General features: G+C 47.9%; 1 protein-coding gene across 2 annotated transcripts in view; it reads right to left on the bottom strand.

Moving 5' to 3' along the window:
- Positions 1-16,107, bottom strand: part of PCSK6 (proprotein convertase subtilisin/kexin type 6) — a 170,217-nt gene that overhangs the window by 91,609 nt on the left and 62,501 nt on the right. For both annotated transcript variants that reach the window (XM_055555513.1, XM_055555514.1), the window contains exons 3-6: positions 13,063-13,173; positions 12,461-12,604; positions 10,174-10,250; positions 8,287-8,375 (exon numbers count right to left, since the gene is read on the bottom strand). In XM_055555513.1, coding sequence (XP_055411488.1) covers positions 8,287-8,375; positions 10,174-10,250; positions 12,461-12,604; positions 13,063-13,173 — 421 coding nt within the window. The remainder of the gene's footprint in view (positions 1-8,286; positions 8,376-10,173; positions 10,251-12,460; positions 12,605-13,062; positions 13,174-16,107) is intronic.

Here is a 16,107-nt window from a genome sequence, read left to right as displayed (position 1 = left end):
CCGCATTCCTGCTGAGTCAGCATGTGATGAATGGGTGTTACTTCCCTGGTGAGCGGAGGGGCCGCTAGAGGCACTGGACTGGCAGGTCCACAGTGCCTCCAGCCCAACTAATGCCCCACTTCTCTTCCTTTCTGTTTTAGCATCTTAGCAGCCTAGGAAGAAAGACCTTGATCTTCTCCAGCCAGTCACTAGTTAAAACCAGAAAGTGACTAGCCTGACACCTCTGCAACAATGCTGTAAAACATAAGGGAAAAGGGGACATGACAAGGGAAGAAGATGATGAAAAGTATAAGCAAGCATTGTTCCATCATATTCAAAATTTAAAGAAAACATGATTTTTCCATGAAGCAAGGGGTCAAAGAGACACAAGAATTCAATGAAGAGAAAACAAGACAAAAGAAAGAAGACCAAAGTGTGTTACCCTGAGGAAAGACACAGATGGAGACAGCTCAACACCTTCAGAAATGATAGCCACACTAGAAAACGTGTGGGAAAAAGAAGGCACTAGTTAAACAGTCAGACATAGAAGAGCTGGATAAAAACTGAGGAAAATAAAACAGAAAAGAATTAAGTTAAATATGAACAGAAAGAGATATAGAAACTAGGAAATAGAGATCTGATACACATGTAAGTGGTTCACAAGAAGCATAAAACTGAACATATATAGCTAAAAATATTCAAAAATCATAACAGAAGAAAATTTGCCTAAAATTGAAAACACTCAGATCTCTTTGAGGATGCTGCATCCCTGGAACAGCTGCTGCAGAAGCCTCAGCCAGAGGTAGCCCCACAGGGGCTGGACTTCCAGAGTAAAGGAGGCTCACCCACCCTGAGTACTCATTGGAGGGACTGTGCTGAGGCTGGGACTCCAATACTTTGGCTACCTCATGCAAAGAGCTGACTCACTGGAAAAGACCCTGATGCTGGAAAGATTGAGGGCAGAAGGAGAAGGGGACGACAGAGGAGGAGATGGTTGGATGGCATCATCAACTCAATGGACATGAGTTTGAGCAAACTCTAGGAGAAGGACAGAGAAGCCTGGCATGCTGCAGTCCATGGGATCACAAGGAGTTCGACATGACTTAGCGACTGAAGAGCAACAATAATCCAAGCCCCAAAGTCAAGTCACCTACAAGGAGAAGGATTTAGGCTGACTTCAAACTTTCCCAAGCAACAGTGGATCCAGAAGACAAGCAGGTGATGTTTATCAAGTTCCATAAGGCTGTATACATTAAAAGTATAACTCAGGTGCAAAAGCCACCTTCAGAACTTCCCAAAGATGAAAGAAAACAGCACCTGTTAGCCTTTCTTGAAAAAGCTGCGTGTGTGCTAAGTTGTTTCGGTCATGTCCAACCCTTTGTGACCCTATGGACTGTAGCCCACCAGGCTCCTCTGTCCATGGGATTCTCCAGGCAAGACTACGGGAGGGGGCTGCTATGCCCTCCTCCAGCTTGAAAAAGTTAATGGGTGGCAAAGTCCAGTGAATTAAGAGATGAATCAAATTAGATTACTCAGGAGTGAAAAGGTGTACTGAAAATGATGGTGGGGTCCCAAGACTAAAAAACTATGAGAATCATAATGACAGGTGACTAATACTGAACCTTGACAATGTAAAAACAATATTTAAAAAAAGAACTAAAATTGAAGTGTGGGGTGAAGTGAGAACAAGCTGAAATGAATGCTAATTACTCAGTATGGGAAATATATGTAAAAACAAAAAATTAACCCTGGCATCTTTAAAGGCTGTCACAATCTTGGGACTTTTTTTTTTTTAATAAAAGAGAGATATTTGAGAAAACATGTCATTTTTTCACATAAGGAAATATTTATGTGAAGTTCAGCAATTTCTCTCCCTTAAGCTAATTTCTTTTTCTTCTATTCAATGCACATAAATCAAATAAAGCAACCATAAAGTTAAACATTAAACAAACACAATTAAACAAAATTAAATCTAAAGTTCAGGAATATTAAGTTTCACTTGGTTTCTCTTGTGTTAAGTTTGCATAAAATTAAACAGTGTATTTTACTAAATACAAGTACAGATCTTCCTTGACTTATGATAGGGTTACATTCTCGTAAAATATTCTCAACTTAGAACAGGTTTAAGTAAAAAATGCATTTAATATACCTACCCAACAAACATCATAGCTTACCCAGCCTCCCTTGAACATTTTCAGAACACTCACATTAGCCTACAAATCACCTACGGGCAAATCACCTACGGCAAAGCTTATTTTATAATAAAGCATCAAATATCTCCTGTAATTTACTGAATACTGTACCGAAAGTGAAGACACAACGGTTGTACATGCGTCAGCTGTTTACCCTTGCAGCTCTGTGACTGACTAGAAGCTGAGGCTCCCACTGCCCAGCACTGTGAGAGAATTTCACATGGAATACTGCTAGCTCCAAAAAAGAGCAAAATTCAAAACTCAAACTAGGGTTTCTACTTTGATGTATCACTTTCACATCATGGTTAAGTTGAAAAATCTTAAGTCAAACCATCATGTTTAAGGAACCATCTGCATGGTACAATCAAAAGTTAAAAAACAAAACAAAACAAAACAATATTGTCCATCCATCCATCCATTCATCCATCTATCCACACTTAGTAAATATGGTTTAAAGGGTTAGTGTCAGCCGCTAAGTTGTGTCTGACTCTTTGTGATGCCATGCACTCTAACCCGCCATGCTTCTCTGCTCATGGGATTCTCCAGGCAAGAATACTGGAGTGGATTGTCATTTCCTTCTCAGGGGATCTTCCTGACCCAGGGATCAAACCCAGGTCTCCTGCATTGCATTTTGTAAAAGAGTAGAGGCTAAGAGCTGGCTGGCCCTCATCTGTGAAATGAGGACAAAAGCAGCATCAATGACAGAGTGCTCTGCAGAGATTATGTAAGACACATAAGACACCTCAGACACTTCATCACACAGACAGACACCTCATCAATGCCTACGATGTAGACAGAACTCTGTAAGTACTGGTTATTTCTGTTTTCACCAGGTTCCAGATGATATTTTACCTTCCTTGTCCTCCTCTGCACTTTGATAAAGCACTACATACATTGTGGAGTTATTTCGACTTGTTAGCAAGCAAGCATATTATTTTAAAGACATAATTTGGACAGTGCCACTTTTTATTCCATTTATTTTCCTGTGATAAAACATGTAAGAAACATGCAATTCTACAAAGAAAGTTGGTAGAAAAAAATTACTCCATTTGTATAAATATATAGTAAACTTTTAGGAGCCCATCTGCAGTGATTTTAAACCATATCCACAATTCTTTGACACTTTTTCATTCAACAGATGCAGCCTAATGTCTCTCCTCGTGAGTATATGTTGGGATCATTTCTAAAGAACAGAGTGTGACTGAACTGACTGTGTGTGACTTCTAAGACCATATCATAAAAAGCACTGCTGCTTCCTGCTGGTTCTCTGAATCACCTGCAGTGAGAGAAGCTAGGTACCATGCCACAGGCACTCTGGTAACCCCACAGAGAGTACACATGAAGAGGAAGCTAGGCCTCCTGCCAACGGTCAGGAGGGAATGGAGGACTCTAGCCAACAACCAAATAAGTGACTTGTCCTGAAAGTGGATACTCCAGCCACCAGCAAGCCCTCAGATGACAATCACAGCCAACCTCATGAATGACCCTCAGCTGGAATCACTTAGTTAATCCACTGTCTGTGCTAGATCACAAATGTTTGCTGGAGTAACTACCATGCAGCAATGTGCTGTGTTGTGCTTAGTCACTCAGTCGTGTCTGACTCTTTGTGACCCCATGGAGCCTGCCAAGCTCCTCTGTTCATGGGGATTCTCCAGGCAATAATACTGGAATGGGTTGCCATGCCCTCCTCCAGGAATCTTCCCAACCCAGGGATTGAACCCAGGTCTCCTGCATTGCATATGAGCCACCAGGACATACACCATCTATTTGGTAAAGAAATAGAAACCACAAGTGTTAGTTCTAATAAAGGCAGAGTAGCTTCTATCACACTAACTCTTTTAAAAATAATAATTATAAACTCTGGACTAAAGACTTAAGAAAACAAGAACTTTTTAAGGGCATTGGAAAGCAACCAGAAGAAGGCAGAAGCAGGTGATTCAGTTCTTAAAAGAGCAACCATACCAGGTATGAGGCAGGTTCATAACACTTTTCCTCTGAGGGCATTCCTCATGTCTTTTAATACAGAGAAGCTAGAACTCAGTCAGGAAAATGCAATCTTATTCTGCTGGGGCACTGTGGGATTTAGTCTGGAACTGTTAGAGAAGCTGGAAATTGAGAGAAATCCTAGAAAGCAGAGAGCTAGAGAAGAAGATATACATAAACTTCCCTCAGATATTCAGCTAAGCCCTGCATGAAGCACATCTGGGCAAGTCCCTAAGAAGCCCAGGTAGAGAGGAAAAGGGGGAGGCTGAGTGAGTGAGCAGATACTCCAGCTGCTGCCACCGCAGGGGCACTGCAGTCAACTTAAAGCTTGAACCTTGCCAACTTAGACATGCTGGTTAAACGCTTCAGTGTTTCCACTGAAATACTAAAAGAGTCACACTATCCTTAGCGACTGAACAACAATAACATCTAAGAGTAAAGACTGTTCTTGAGCTAAAGGATTTCCTCTAAGGCAAAGGGCAAAACAGAACAGATGAGTCATTACAAAATGAAAAGTTGAACTGACAGCAAGAACAACACTCAATTGTATTCAGGGATAACAGAATCAAGAGTCCCTACAATATAATGGAACAATGTCCAGTGTACAATAAAAAATTACTAGACATGTGCAAAGAAACAGGAGTACGTTGCACACTGTAAAAAGAAAAATCAATGATTAGAAACATACCCACATTCCCAGTTTATCCCTCACTTCCCTTTGGTAACCAGAAGCTTTTCTGTGGCTGTCTGTGAGTCTGTTTCTGTTTTGCAAGTAAGTTCAAGTGTATCACTGTTTTATAAACTCCACATAAAGTGATATCATATACTTGTTTTTGTCTGACCTAAATTTGGGAATAACAGGTACATATTATATATGAAACAGATAAATAACAAGGACATACTATACAACACTATCTTCAATATTTTGTAATAATCTATAATGGAAAAAATCTGAAGATATATGTATATATATTATATATATGAACCACTTTGATGTCCACCTGAAACACTGTAAATCAACTACACTTCAATTTAAAAAATAGAAACATACCATATATGACCAAGCTATTAGAATCAGTACAAAAGACTGTAAAAAAAACTCATAAATATGTTAAAGAATCCAAAATAAAATATAAGTATAATGGATGATGAGAAAGAGAATGTCAGAAAAGATTTGGAAATAGTGAAAAAATAGCCACATGGACATCAAAGAACAGAAAAGCACAATATTTGAGTAGGAAAGAAAAAGGAAAAAAATCATTGGGTGGAAATAACAATGGATTGGACACAACAAAAGGGAGGATTGGTGAACTTGAAGAAAATAGTGCAAAAGAAATTATCAAATCTGAAGCACACACACACAAAAAATATTTAAAAAATGAATACAGCTTTAACCTGTGAGATATATCAAGCAATATAACAGCTATAACTGGTGCCCAAAGAGAAGAGAGAGAAAACAGGACTGCAAAAAATATTTAAAGAAACATTGACAGAAATTTTTCCAAACTTCATTTAGAAAAAGAAAGAATGTAAACAAACAACCCACTAAGAAGCATAGCAAACCCCAAGGTGGATAACTATGAAAGAAATTACACCAAGGGCCATCAGAGTCATCATAGACAAAGCATAGAGAGGAAAAAATACTAAATAAATAAAAGTAAATAATGAAATATTTACTAAATATTTCAGTTCAGTTCAGTCACTCAGTCATGTCCGACTCTTTGCGACCCCATGAATCGCAGCACGCCAGATCTCCCTGTCCATCACCAACTCCCGGAGTTCACTCAGACTCACGTCCATCGAGTCAGTGATGCCATCCAGCCATCTCATCCTCTGTCGTCCCCTTCTCCCCCTGCCCCCAATCCCTCCCAGCATCAGAGTCTTTTCCAATGAGTCAACTCTTCGCATGAGGTGGCCAAAGTACTAAATATTTACTCTGGCTAAATAAAAGTAGCCAAAGAAACAACTCACATTACATACAGAGGAACAACAATAAGGATGACAACCAACTTATCATTAGAAACAATGAATACCAGTGACAATGGAAGAGCATCTTTAAAGGGCTGAAGAGAACCATGTCACCCCAGGATTCACCAAAACTTCTTTCAAAGAAGATGAAATTCAGATAAAACTGAGATGATTTCTCACCAGCATACCTACACTTCAAGAAATACTGAAGCAGTAAAAGAAATTCTCAGGCTGGAGAAAAATTGAAACCAGACAGAAGGAATCTGAAGCTAGAAAATATGGAAGGGTAAACATGTAGGTAAGTATATTTCTTTTCACAAGCCAACTGTTTACAGCAAGAATAAACAGTGGGTTTATAAAATATGAAAACATAAAAACAACAGCATAAAAGATGAAACTAAGTGTGAACTCAAGTAATGTTTTAGGTCCATATATTATACATGAAGTTGTATAATATTAACTCCACGTAGATTGGAATTAAGTTAGTATATACACTTGAACAACTTTAGAAATAGAAAAGATATAAAAAGGTAGAGCTCATGGACACATCAGAATGTCTCAGAGAACATTGTTCCCTGCTTTGTGCCAGCACGTGGAGAGGGAGGTTGTGTTAGGGTGCCTGAAGGCTGCCTGTCCAGGTGGGCTTGGAGGGAGGGTCAGGAAGAGGGTGGAGAGGCTGATGCTGTGTGCAGCAGCTCTGGAGACGTGGCTGTCATAGGTTCCCTGGGTCAATGCCAATACCCCCACCCCTTCTCCATGGCAACCCCACCCATGTTCACAGAGAGTTTACACCCATTGTCCCAGGACACAGAGGCAGTGGGTTGTGGGACTTCAACTGGTACCCAGATCAGTCAGGGAGAATTTTCATGGGTCTTCACTCATTAAAGGCTCCAGGGAGACCTTACACATCTCAACATAAAAGAACTGTCCATGATGGAGTGAGGTCAGGTGACAGTCCTCTGATCTGTTCTCTGCAGGACATGCTCTTGGTGGTTAATGATGTCACAGACTGACAAGTCCCAGCCACTTCAAAGGTTTCCAGGGACAGGGCAGGTGGAGAGTCCTCAGTAACTGAAAACTGGGGAGCTTCTTCTCAAAACTCAAGAAACTCCCCAAGGACTGAGTGACCCACAGAACCCCTGGCCCAACCTCCCCACCCTTCACTGCTCATCACAGAGCTGAAGGAGCTATGGCCCCTTCATAAAGGAAAAGCAGCCGAGAAGGCCATGCCATGGGAAGGAGGCACCCAGCACAGCCACTGGCATGCACATGAGCACTTTCAAACTGAGGGCCAGAGCCACAGGTGAGCACGCAGTGCCCCGAGGCCAAGTGGATGGTTGGGGATCGTTCAGGCCTGGCACACACCTGCTCAGTGCCAGTTCAGCCGCATGCACCTACAAGACACTGCAGAGGACATGCTGAATGACCCTCTGCCATTCTGAAATGACCAACTGCCAGGCTTGGGTGGGGGAGGTGAGAGGAAGCTGCGTGACTCTCTGTTCTTAAAGCCCCATGCTGACAAGAGAAGCCTGACTCTCCAATGGAGAAAATAAACAACAGAGCCAGAGATATCGCGGGTCAAGTAGTGTTCTCTACAGGGCCCTGGAAGGCTGACCCCCTGGAGAACAAGGCGGGAGCATCCAGCTTCGAGAGCCTCCACGGAAGCACAGTTGGGCGTGGGCAACTGTAAGTCACGGGTGGACTGACCCAAAAGGGAGGCAGAGAGGCTTTTGGGGTGATGTGAATGCTACAAGTCCACGACAAACAGGGGAGACCAGGCAAGTCTGTGGGTCACTGTGACAAATGTTCTCTGGCTAAAGCTGAGGGGCAGGTACAGTGGGCCAGGAGGCTACAGCAAGAGTTGGGGCCAAGTTAGGCTTCCTCTCGGGTGAAAACCGTAAATTCTGCTGGGAGAGTGATTGGCAAGCCTGGGAAGGCCAGCAGCAGGACCCAGCGCCTTCACGGAGCAGTCAGCTTGACAGCGGTGACTCAGGGGCCAGACACCAGCACCCACGGAGGCTTTACAGGCCCCAGGCAGTGTGAGGTGAGGCCCAGGATCCGACTGGGTCTAATGCCATGGGGAGTGCAGCTGCCCAGACCTGCAGGGGACTGCACCCTGCACCCAGGCCAGCCTGAGCCCCTCGGCAGCGCACTTGGGCCTCACCTCCAATCTTGGCATTGTATGCAACCCCTACAATGCAGTAGGAGTTGTTGGCGGAGGCGGCGACTTCTCCTGCACAGCGAGTGCCGTGTCTGCGGGAAGGAGAGAAGGCAATCAGGACCCTAAGCTGGGGACGCTGAGGTCCTCCCTCAATCCTCCCCATAACGCTGGGCCATCTGTGCGCCCCCGTGGCAGGACCCTCCTGCGAGAAGAGCCATTGTCCCTAAGCCGGGGGACACTGAGGCCGTCCCCCATTTCTCCCCATCACTGCTGGGCCATCCACGTGCCCCACTGGCTGCCCTGCAGATGTGATGCACCTGTATCAGACTTGGGCTCTGCTGGGCACCCATGGCCTCCGCATCCCACCCGCCAGGCTCTGCGTCCCCCTGACTAACAGCACAGTGCAGATGCTGGCCTGGCTGCAGAGATGAAATAAGAACAAACAAAGGCTTAGGTTCTGTCCCCTGAGCCCTCTTCCTGCCCCATGCTCACCCTAGGCAGACCCCTCCCCCCACACACCTTTCCACAGCCATTCCAGCAGAGGGCAAGGAGGAGGGCTGGACATGGAACACTCAACAGCAGTAGGTGGAATAGGAAGAGGTGACCTGAGGTCAGCACTCTCCTCAGTAATGACCCCATTCTGCCACCTACAGCAGGCACATCTCTGAGAAGGTCCTTCAGAGGTGAGAATCACTGATTTGGGATCAAAACCACCTTTAAAGCCAGTCCTGAGCCCAAGGGTCAGCCCCCGGGGCAGCCCTCCCTCTGTCCACACTCTGGACCATGTGTGCCTGCAGCTGGGGCTGTCCCTGAGTCATGGGCCCAGGGTCCCACTCGGGACTCACCACGCCGCATCTGGGTGGTCCCTCCCTGCCCGCTGCACCCCTGCAGCCCCAGCGTGGTGGCCATGGAGTGGGCAAGGCACCTGGGAGGTGAGGCCAGGCCTTCACAGGTGCTGGGAGCACTGCGGCCAGCCCGCTAACTGCCTCCACTGGCTGAGCCTTCCTGCGGGGCTCCCTTGGGGCACCGGGACTCCAACCTCAGCATCAAATAGACTGAAACAGGGAATGCTGAGGAGGACACACCTTGCAGGCCTCGTGTCAGCAGGGGAAAGAAAGAAAGGGCTTCCACCGTCCTCTAAACACTTTTGGAAGAAGGGGAAGAGCCAATGCACAGGGCCATCTGATGGAGGAAGGTCTGGCCGGACACTGGACAGGAGCGCCCAGGCAGGTTTGGGAAACTAGGCATCACCCCCAGGGCTGCTACCAATGGTGCCAAGTCCCCCAGTCTCTCCAGACCACCCCCACTCCCTCTATCACAAGTCTCAATGACCGAACAGTAAGGGTGTGTCCCTCACCCATCATCTCACCCCCGCGCCCAGCCCTCGGAGGAGGAGGCATCAGAACACAAGGCATCTCTAAGACACCGAGACTCAGCAAGGTCACCCCACTTGCACAGAGCCACACAGCCAGCCCCAGCATCACTTGGGCCTCTGCCACTGCCCTTATGAGGTCAAAGACAGGGTCAAGAAGGCTTGGGTGCTGACCGAGTGGTCCGAGAGAACACATTGTGATCTGGACAAAGCTGGCTGTGCAGACCACGAGATATTCTGACAATGTTGCAAACAGGAATAATGCTGGCCCAACATCCACTGCAGCTGACCAGCAGAGTGACAGCCCACAGGAAAGGGCCAAACCCACTGAGCCTGCGAGCCTAGAAGGCGGTGTGGGGTTGGCTCCTGGTGGTCAGCCCCAGACCCCACCAGGAGGCAGAGAGCTGCCCCCGGCCCGTCTCCAGCCTAGGGTCCCCATGTGGGCTGGCTCCACCATCTGCGGGGACAGCAACAGAGAAGGAAGCAGGTAGGGGTCAGGCAGGTGACCCAGGACGTACTTATTCTCGTTGCTGGCATCGTACCGCGGAGACGGATCGTAATCGTTGCCATTGACGTCATAGCTCGCGTAGGAATCCTAAAAAATGAAACCTTGGTGACCAAAGAGAAGTGGCCCAGCGTATCACAACTCTGTTTATAACTGGTTTTACGCCTCGACTGGAAACAGAAACAATCTGGGCACTCTCTTACTGCAACAACAATTATACATATATATAATTATGTGGTGAATACACATAAAATGTACCACCCTAACCATTTTTACAGCTCAATGGTGCTAAGTATATCCACAAGTTGTGTGGCTGCCAGCACCATCCATCCACAGGATTCATCTTGCAAAACTCTGCACCTCTTAAACACTGACTCCTGATCCTCCCTCCCAAGCCCCTGGCAGCCACCATCTGCTTTCCATCTCTATGAATGCAACTACTCCAGGGACCTCACCTACATGAGATCATGTAACAGAGTGGGATTAGCAGGCAGCCATTACTCTGCTCCCTGTTACTAGGCAACAGGGCTCCTCAGCCACTACTCTGGTGCCTCAATGGGCCCGGCCCCACAAGCAGCCGACTGTCAATGAGTGACCATTATTTGTGCTGCTCAGCTATTGGTCAGTGCTACAGTGGACCCTGACCACTAGCACCTGACACCGAGGAACCACTGTGGCAGTGACTGAGTCAAGGGTCAGTGGCGTGGTGGTCATCAGGTGGAGAGTGAGGTAAGAGGCAGATTCAGGCCTTCTCCTGGAGGCCCTGCAGCTTACCCAGCCTTCAGGGAGCTGGGGGCCTAGGAAGCAGACTGGAGACTATGGCCCTCAGAGCCCTTGCCAAGGCCACCCACTAACTTTACCCCAGGCCTTGAAGCAGCTGTGAACCTCTCCCCCATCCCTGTCTCTGCGACCTAACTAGCAGTGCCCATCTGTTTGGGTCACAGTCTGTGGGACCTGGTCTCCCCGTTTGGGCGGCATGAGCAGCCTGAGGGTCAGTGAGATGGATGCCTGGCTCCCTCATGGTCGTGAGGGAGTTGCCAACTGAGACCTGTCTCCTCTGAACCAGGACTGGGACCTTGAAGGGTAAAAGCTGTGCCTTGGGACCTTGCTTTCTTGTCAGGACAGAGAATAACATTCATCTGGTAGAGATTTACAGGAACACCATTACCTAACCACCTGACCTCAGGAACAAAGGATCTGACACAGAGAAGTCTGCAACAACCAACCTCGGCCCTCCCTCACCTTTTGCTTTTAAAGGGCCTCGCTGAAAGCTTTCAGTAACTTTGGGGTTCTTAGGGCATGAGCCACCCATCTGCTTGTATGAACCTATAATAAACTTTTCTCTGTGCCAAAGTCTAATGTTTAGTATATGATGGGCCTCACTGTGTGTTGGGCACACAGACTTGTGATTTCAGTAACAATCAGTGTGTGTTGTTTTGTGACCCAGGTACTATTTTCACGGTTCATCCATGTGTTAGCTATGCCTCATAATTCCCTTCATCTTATATTTTTAATACGTATGTTTTTGCTTTATATAGTATCTGTATAATCTCCTATCTTCCTTTAAGACATGTTGTAAAAGCTCTCCTGATTGTTGACTTCAAAACTGTCGTCTTTGCAAACTAGTATATATAGGGTAGATAAATAACAAGGTCCTACTGCACAGCACAGGGAACTATATTGAATATCCTGTGATAAACCGTAACAGAAAAGATGTTTTACACATATATAGCTGAGTCACTTTGCCAGACAGCAAAAATTAATTCATTACAAATCAACTTTACTTTAATAAATGTTTTAAGAAGATAAAACTGACATTGTTAAGGGTGCATAACCATCTACCCAACCAACATGAGACGACTGACGTAACCGAGGCACCCAAGTGCCTTAGAATCTCGAAGGCAGTTCTCAAAAGTTACCACGTGCCAGGTTCTTTTCTCTGCACCACTGGAGGAGTAACAGGCAGAGGGTCCCTACACACAACCATCACACACACACACACACCACACACACCGACCTGAAGGTAAACAGACACACAGACATGTGTGCAGAGGGGACACCCCACACGCACACCCATGCACACACATCTGAGCCCCTCAGGGCCCCAGCAGTGCCCAGGAACCCTCTCAAACACCCCTGGCTCTGGGCAGCTGAGCTCACCAGCACCGCCAGCTCGGTTTCCGTACTGTAACATAATGGGGCAGGGCGGGGGCGCTTAAGCAGGTTATGCTGTACGTCGTCTCAGGTAATGGCTAGCACAGGTCAGCGTCTCAGGGAGCCAGCACCAAGACTCCACTTACGTAGTTCGGGGCCAGGTCGGGGTGGTTTCTCTCTATGCCGTCATCCAGGATGGTGACCACCACGTTCTTTCCCGTGTAGCCCCGCTTCCACGCTGCCTGGACGTTCATTTCTGACCGGCAGCGGCTGTTCTTGTCACCACAGTGCTGCAGGCACAGAAGACACAAAGCCCCCAGCACAGACATGCCTGACACAGACCTGCCAGCCCAACAGAGGTGCTGTGGTGCTAGTGGGAGGACAGGGTAGGACCTCCGTTCCTCCTCCTGGTCCTAGCAAGAGTCATCGAGGAGGGCTGCATCGCTCTCCCGCCCTGACCTGGCCACGTGTACACGGAAGGCCCTCCTGCCCCAGCCAGGCCATGTCCCCACGGCTCTCCCTGGTGTTCCCGCCCTTCAGGGGCTCCATCCATGGCTCAAGGTGCCGCCCACCCTCCCCTGCTCTGGGGGCCCTTCACCCTGACCCTCACATAATGAAAGAGATTCACAAGAGAGCATGTGCCTGACAGCACTGAAATAGGGGTTCTACATGCAAATGAAGTCCGTCTGTCTGGAGCTGACCTGTCTCAGAAACACAGGGTGGGGACAGAGGCCCATGGCCTACTTACCATGTACCACATGTTGGACCAGATGGGATCGTTGAAATAAAGTGCCTGCGGGTCGTTTCGCACCTGTCTCTTCACCCGCCGTTTGACTTCCTGTTGCTGGAGCCATTTCACCTAGCAGGGGAGAAACGCAGTTACTCTCTGTTTCAGCAGCCATGTCCTGGTTCCACAAGGCCGCTTTGCAGGTGTTCCAGGCATCCTTCTCCATGAACATCTAGGTCTATCAGATGCCTCGGATGGTTAATTCCAAGGAGACATTTTCACTTCAGAGCAACCATATTTGAAAGATGAAAACCAGTCCACATGGAAGGGAAGAGGACCGCTCTTATGGAACAGTAGGAAAATCATCCTACTAAAGGAGACCTTGTGAAATGGCCAGTACTCTGGTGACCCTTTTCCCTAATTAAAAGGAAATACACGTCAGGAATGGAGAGCGCAGAGGCATAAAAGGTGTCAAATGGTTTATCGGGAGGACACGGTTAATTATGATGATCCCTATAATGGAAGCACAGCAACTACTGCAGACCTGGTACCAGACATGCAGAGAAAACCTAGGGAGGCACACAGCAAAATATTGAGAGCAATTCCTGGATGGTGTTCATTTAAGATTTTACTGTTTGTTCAAGATTTTAAAATTATTTTCAGGGTTTTATAAACTTCTTTCAATCGGCATGACCTGCTGTCACAACCAAGGGAAAAAAGCTTGAGAGGCAGGATAAATGTTACTTAAGAGCAGGAATCTTGGAGCCTGGTTGCTTGGATTCAAATCTGGGCCCAAACTCACCAGCGGAGTGACTTCGAGCAGGGAGCCTCCCTGGCCTCAATTTGCTCATATCACCTGTGCAATGGGCATCGCTGTGGCATCACAAGGAAGGATGGCATATAAAGTGTGCCATCAGTGACTGGCACAAGGATGTATCGTCATCACGTGTGTGTTTGTGTGTGTATTTCAAAGTGGAAGAGGTGTTTTGTTTTGTTTTTTTCACTTTTAAAAGATAAGGGAGCTGGAACTCCCATGCCCTGAACCTAAACTTTTTCTCAGTCCAGCTGCTATGGGTTCCCAATCCCATTCTCCTGCCACTGGGACTCAGTTCTGCACAGGGGCTGCAGTGGGCAGAATGGGGACACCCAGCCCTGCTCTCAGAAGTTGGTGCTCCAGTTGAGGATTCCCACCAGGCATCCCAGAGTGAGGCAGACAGGTGGCCAAGGGCAGGGAAGTAGGGGAGGAAGACAAGGATGGAGCCTTGGGCATGGGGGGCTGGGTGACTTGGAGGTTAGGCCAAGGCGGGTGACCCCAGGGGGATGAAGGCACAAAGGTCAAGGGCCAAGCAGCTCCCCTCAGACCTCAGCTTTGACCTCCCCACAGGCACCTGAGCGAGGAGAGTGGAACAGCCCCACAGTTAAGGGTGACCCTGATCTCCAAGGACAACATGCTTAGAAGGAAATGTCACCAAGGAAGGTTCAGCGGTAAAGAACCTGCCTGCCAATTCAGGAGATGCAGGAGACATGGGCATGGCAAATAAAATTGTACAGTGAAATATTCTGCTCATAACACCCTCTTAAGGCATTGTAAGACTTCCCAAAGTATTACTACCTGAACCAGGAAGCTTTAACTTTTTAGGTGTAAAATGCCTAAGACCCTATGCCCTAATTGGCTGGGCTGCATGCTCTAAGTACAGTGGTCGTACCCCACAGACAGCTCAAGCTCCCGGGATGGGATGCTCTGGGCCCACCAGCTCGGCCAACTCACTACCCACCAGGCTGTACTTCCCATCACAGAGGAGGGGGACCTTCCTCTCCCAAGGCCAACTGGGTGGCTCCTGCAAATCAGGCAGGTGACAGAGGACACAGTGCCACCAGTCACAGAACAATCCCCCTGTGGGATAAGACAGTAAGGGCTCCTGGTCTCAGTGGCTGCTGCACTCTGGGTAAGAACCCAGTTGACACATAGTTTGGGTGGAGGTGACGGCTGGGGGCTGTCCCTGTGGCATGGTCCGGGGCAGCTCTCTCCCCGGGACAGGTCACTGCAGGACACTGACAGCTGCCAGGCACTGTCAGGCCAATGGACCTGGATACAACAAATCACTCGCCAGGCCTGCACACACAAACTCCCAGATACCAGGCACAGAGGCTGACTCAGCCCATGGTCACCTGGTCAGGTCCAATCCCCATCTCCCTTCTCCAGGCCCCAGCCACAGCCCTGCTTCTCACCCAGCTCCAGGAAAGGGCAGAGGGTTCCTGCATTCCATCCTCCTGCCATTTTCCAGACTGGCCCTTGTGTCTCTGGGGAGCATGGCCCCATTGCCCCTTACTCAGTGGCCTGCTCAATAACGCTGCACTGTCTCCAGTGTGTCCACTGCTGGTTCTGGTCGTGAGCATGAGTGTAAACACCGCTGATTCCCACCCAGGACCAGCCCTACCCCGCCCCCCCCCCACACACACACATGCATACACCTCCACTCAGACACAGAGCTCTGCTTCAGGGGCCCCTCAGGTTGGAACCCAGAGCCAGTGGACCTCTCCAGGAGGGTCAGGGGTGCCGGTGACCCCCAGCCAAGTGCCTGAAACTGTGGCTTTCCCAAGGGGCACCTCATCATGAACAGTGAGGCTGTTCATGACAAAAGAACACACAGTTCAGGACCCTAAGGACATGTCATCTGTGGAACCAATTCTTGCGCAGAGCTCGGAAACAAGTGAGCCAGAGCAGACAAGCCACAGTTGCTGAGACTGAAACCGTGATGAAAAAACTCCCAACATCCGAAGGTCCAGGACCAGATGGCTTCACAGGTGAGTTCTAGCAAACACTTAAGAGATAACACATATCCTTCTGAAGTGAAAGTCCCTCAGTCATGTCCGACTCTTTGTGACCCCATGGACTATACAGTCCATGGAATTCTCCAGGCCAGAATGCTGGAGTGGGTAGCCTTTCTCTTCTCCAGGGGATCTTCCCAACCCAGGGATTGAACCCAGGTCTCCTGCATTTCGGGTGGATTCTTTACCAGCTGAGCCACAAGGGAAGCCCAAGAATACTGGAGTGGGTAACCTATC

The sequence above is a fragment of the Bubalus kerabau genome, chromosome 19 (genome assembly GCF_029407905.1).
Source record: "Bubalus kerabau isolate K-KA32 ecotype Philippines breed swamp buffalo chromosome 19, PCC_UOA_SB_1v2, whole genome shotgun sequence".
NCBI lineage: Eukaryota > Metazoa > Chordata > Mammalia > Artiodactyla > Bovidae > Bubalus > Bubalus kerabau.
This window is presented reverse-complemented; position numbering and strand designations above follow the sequence as displayed.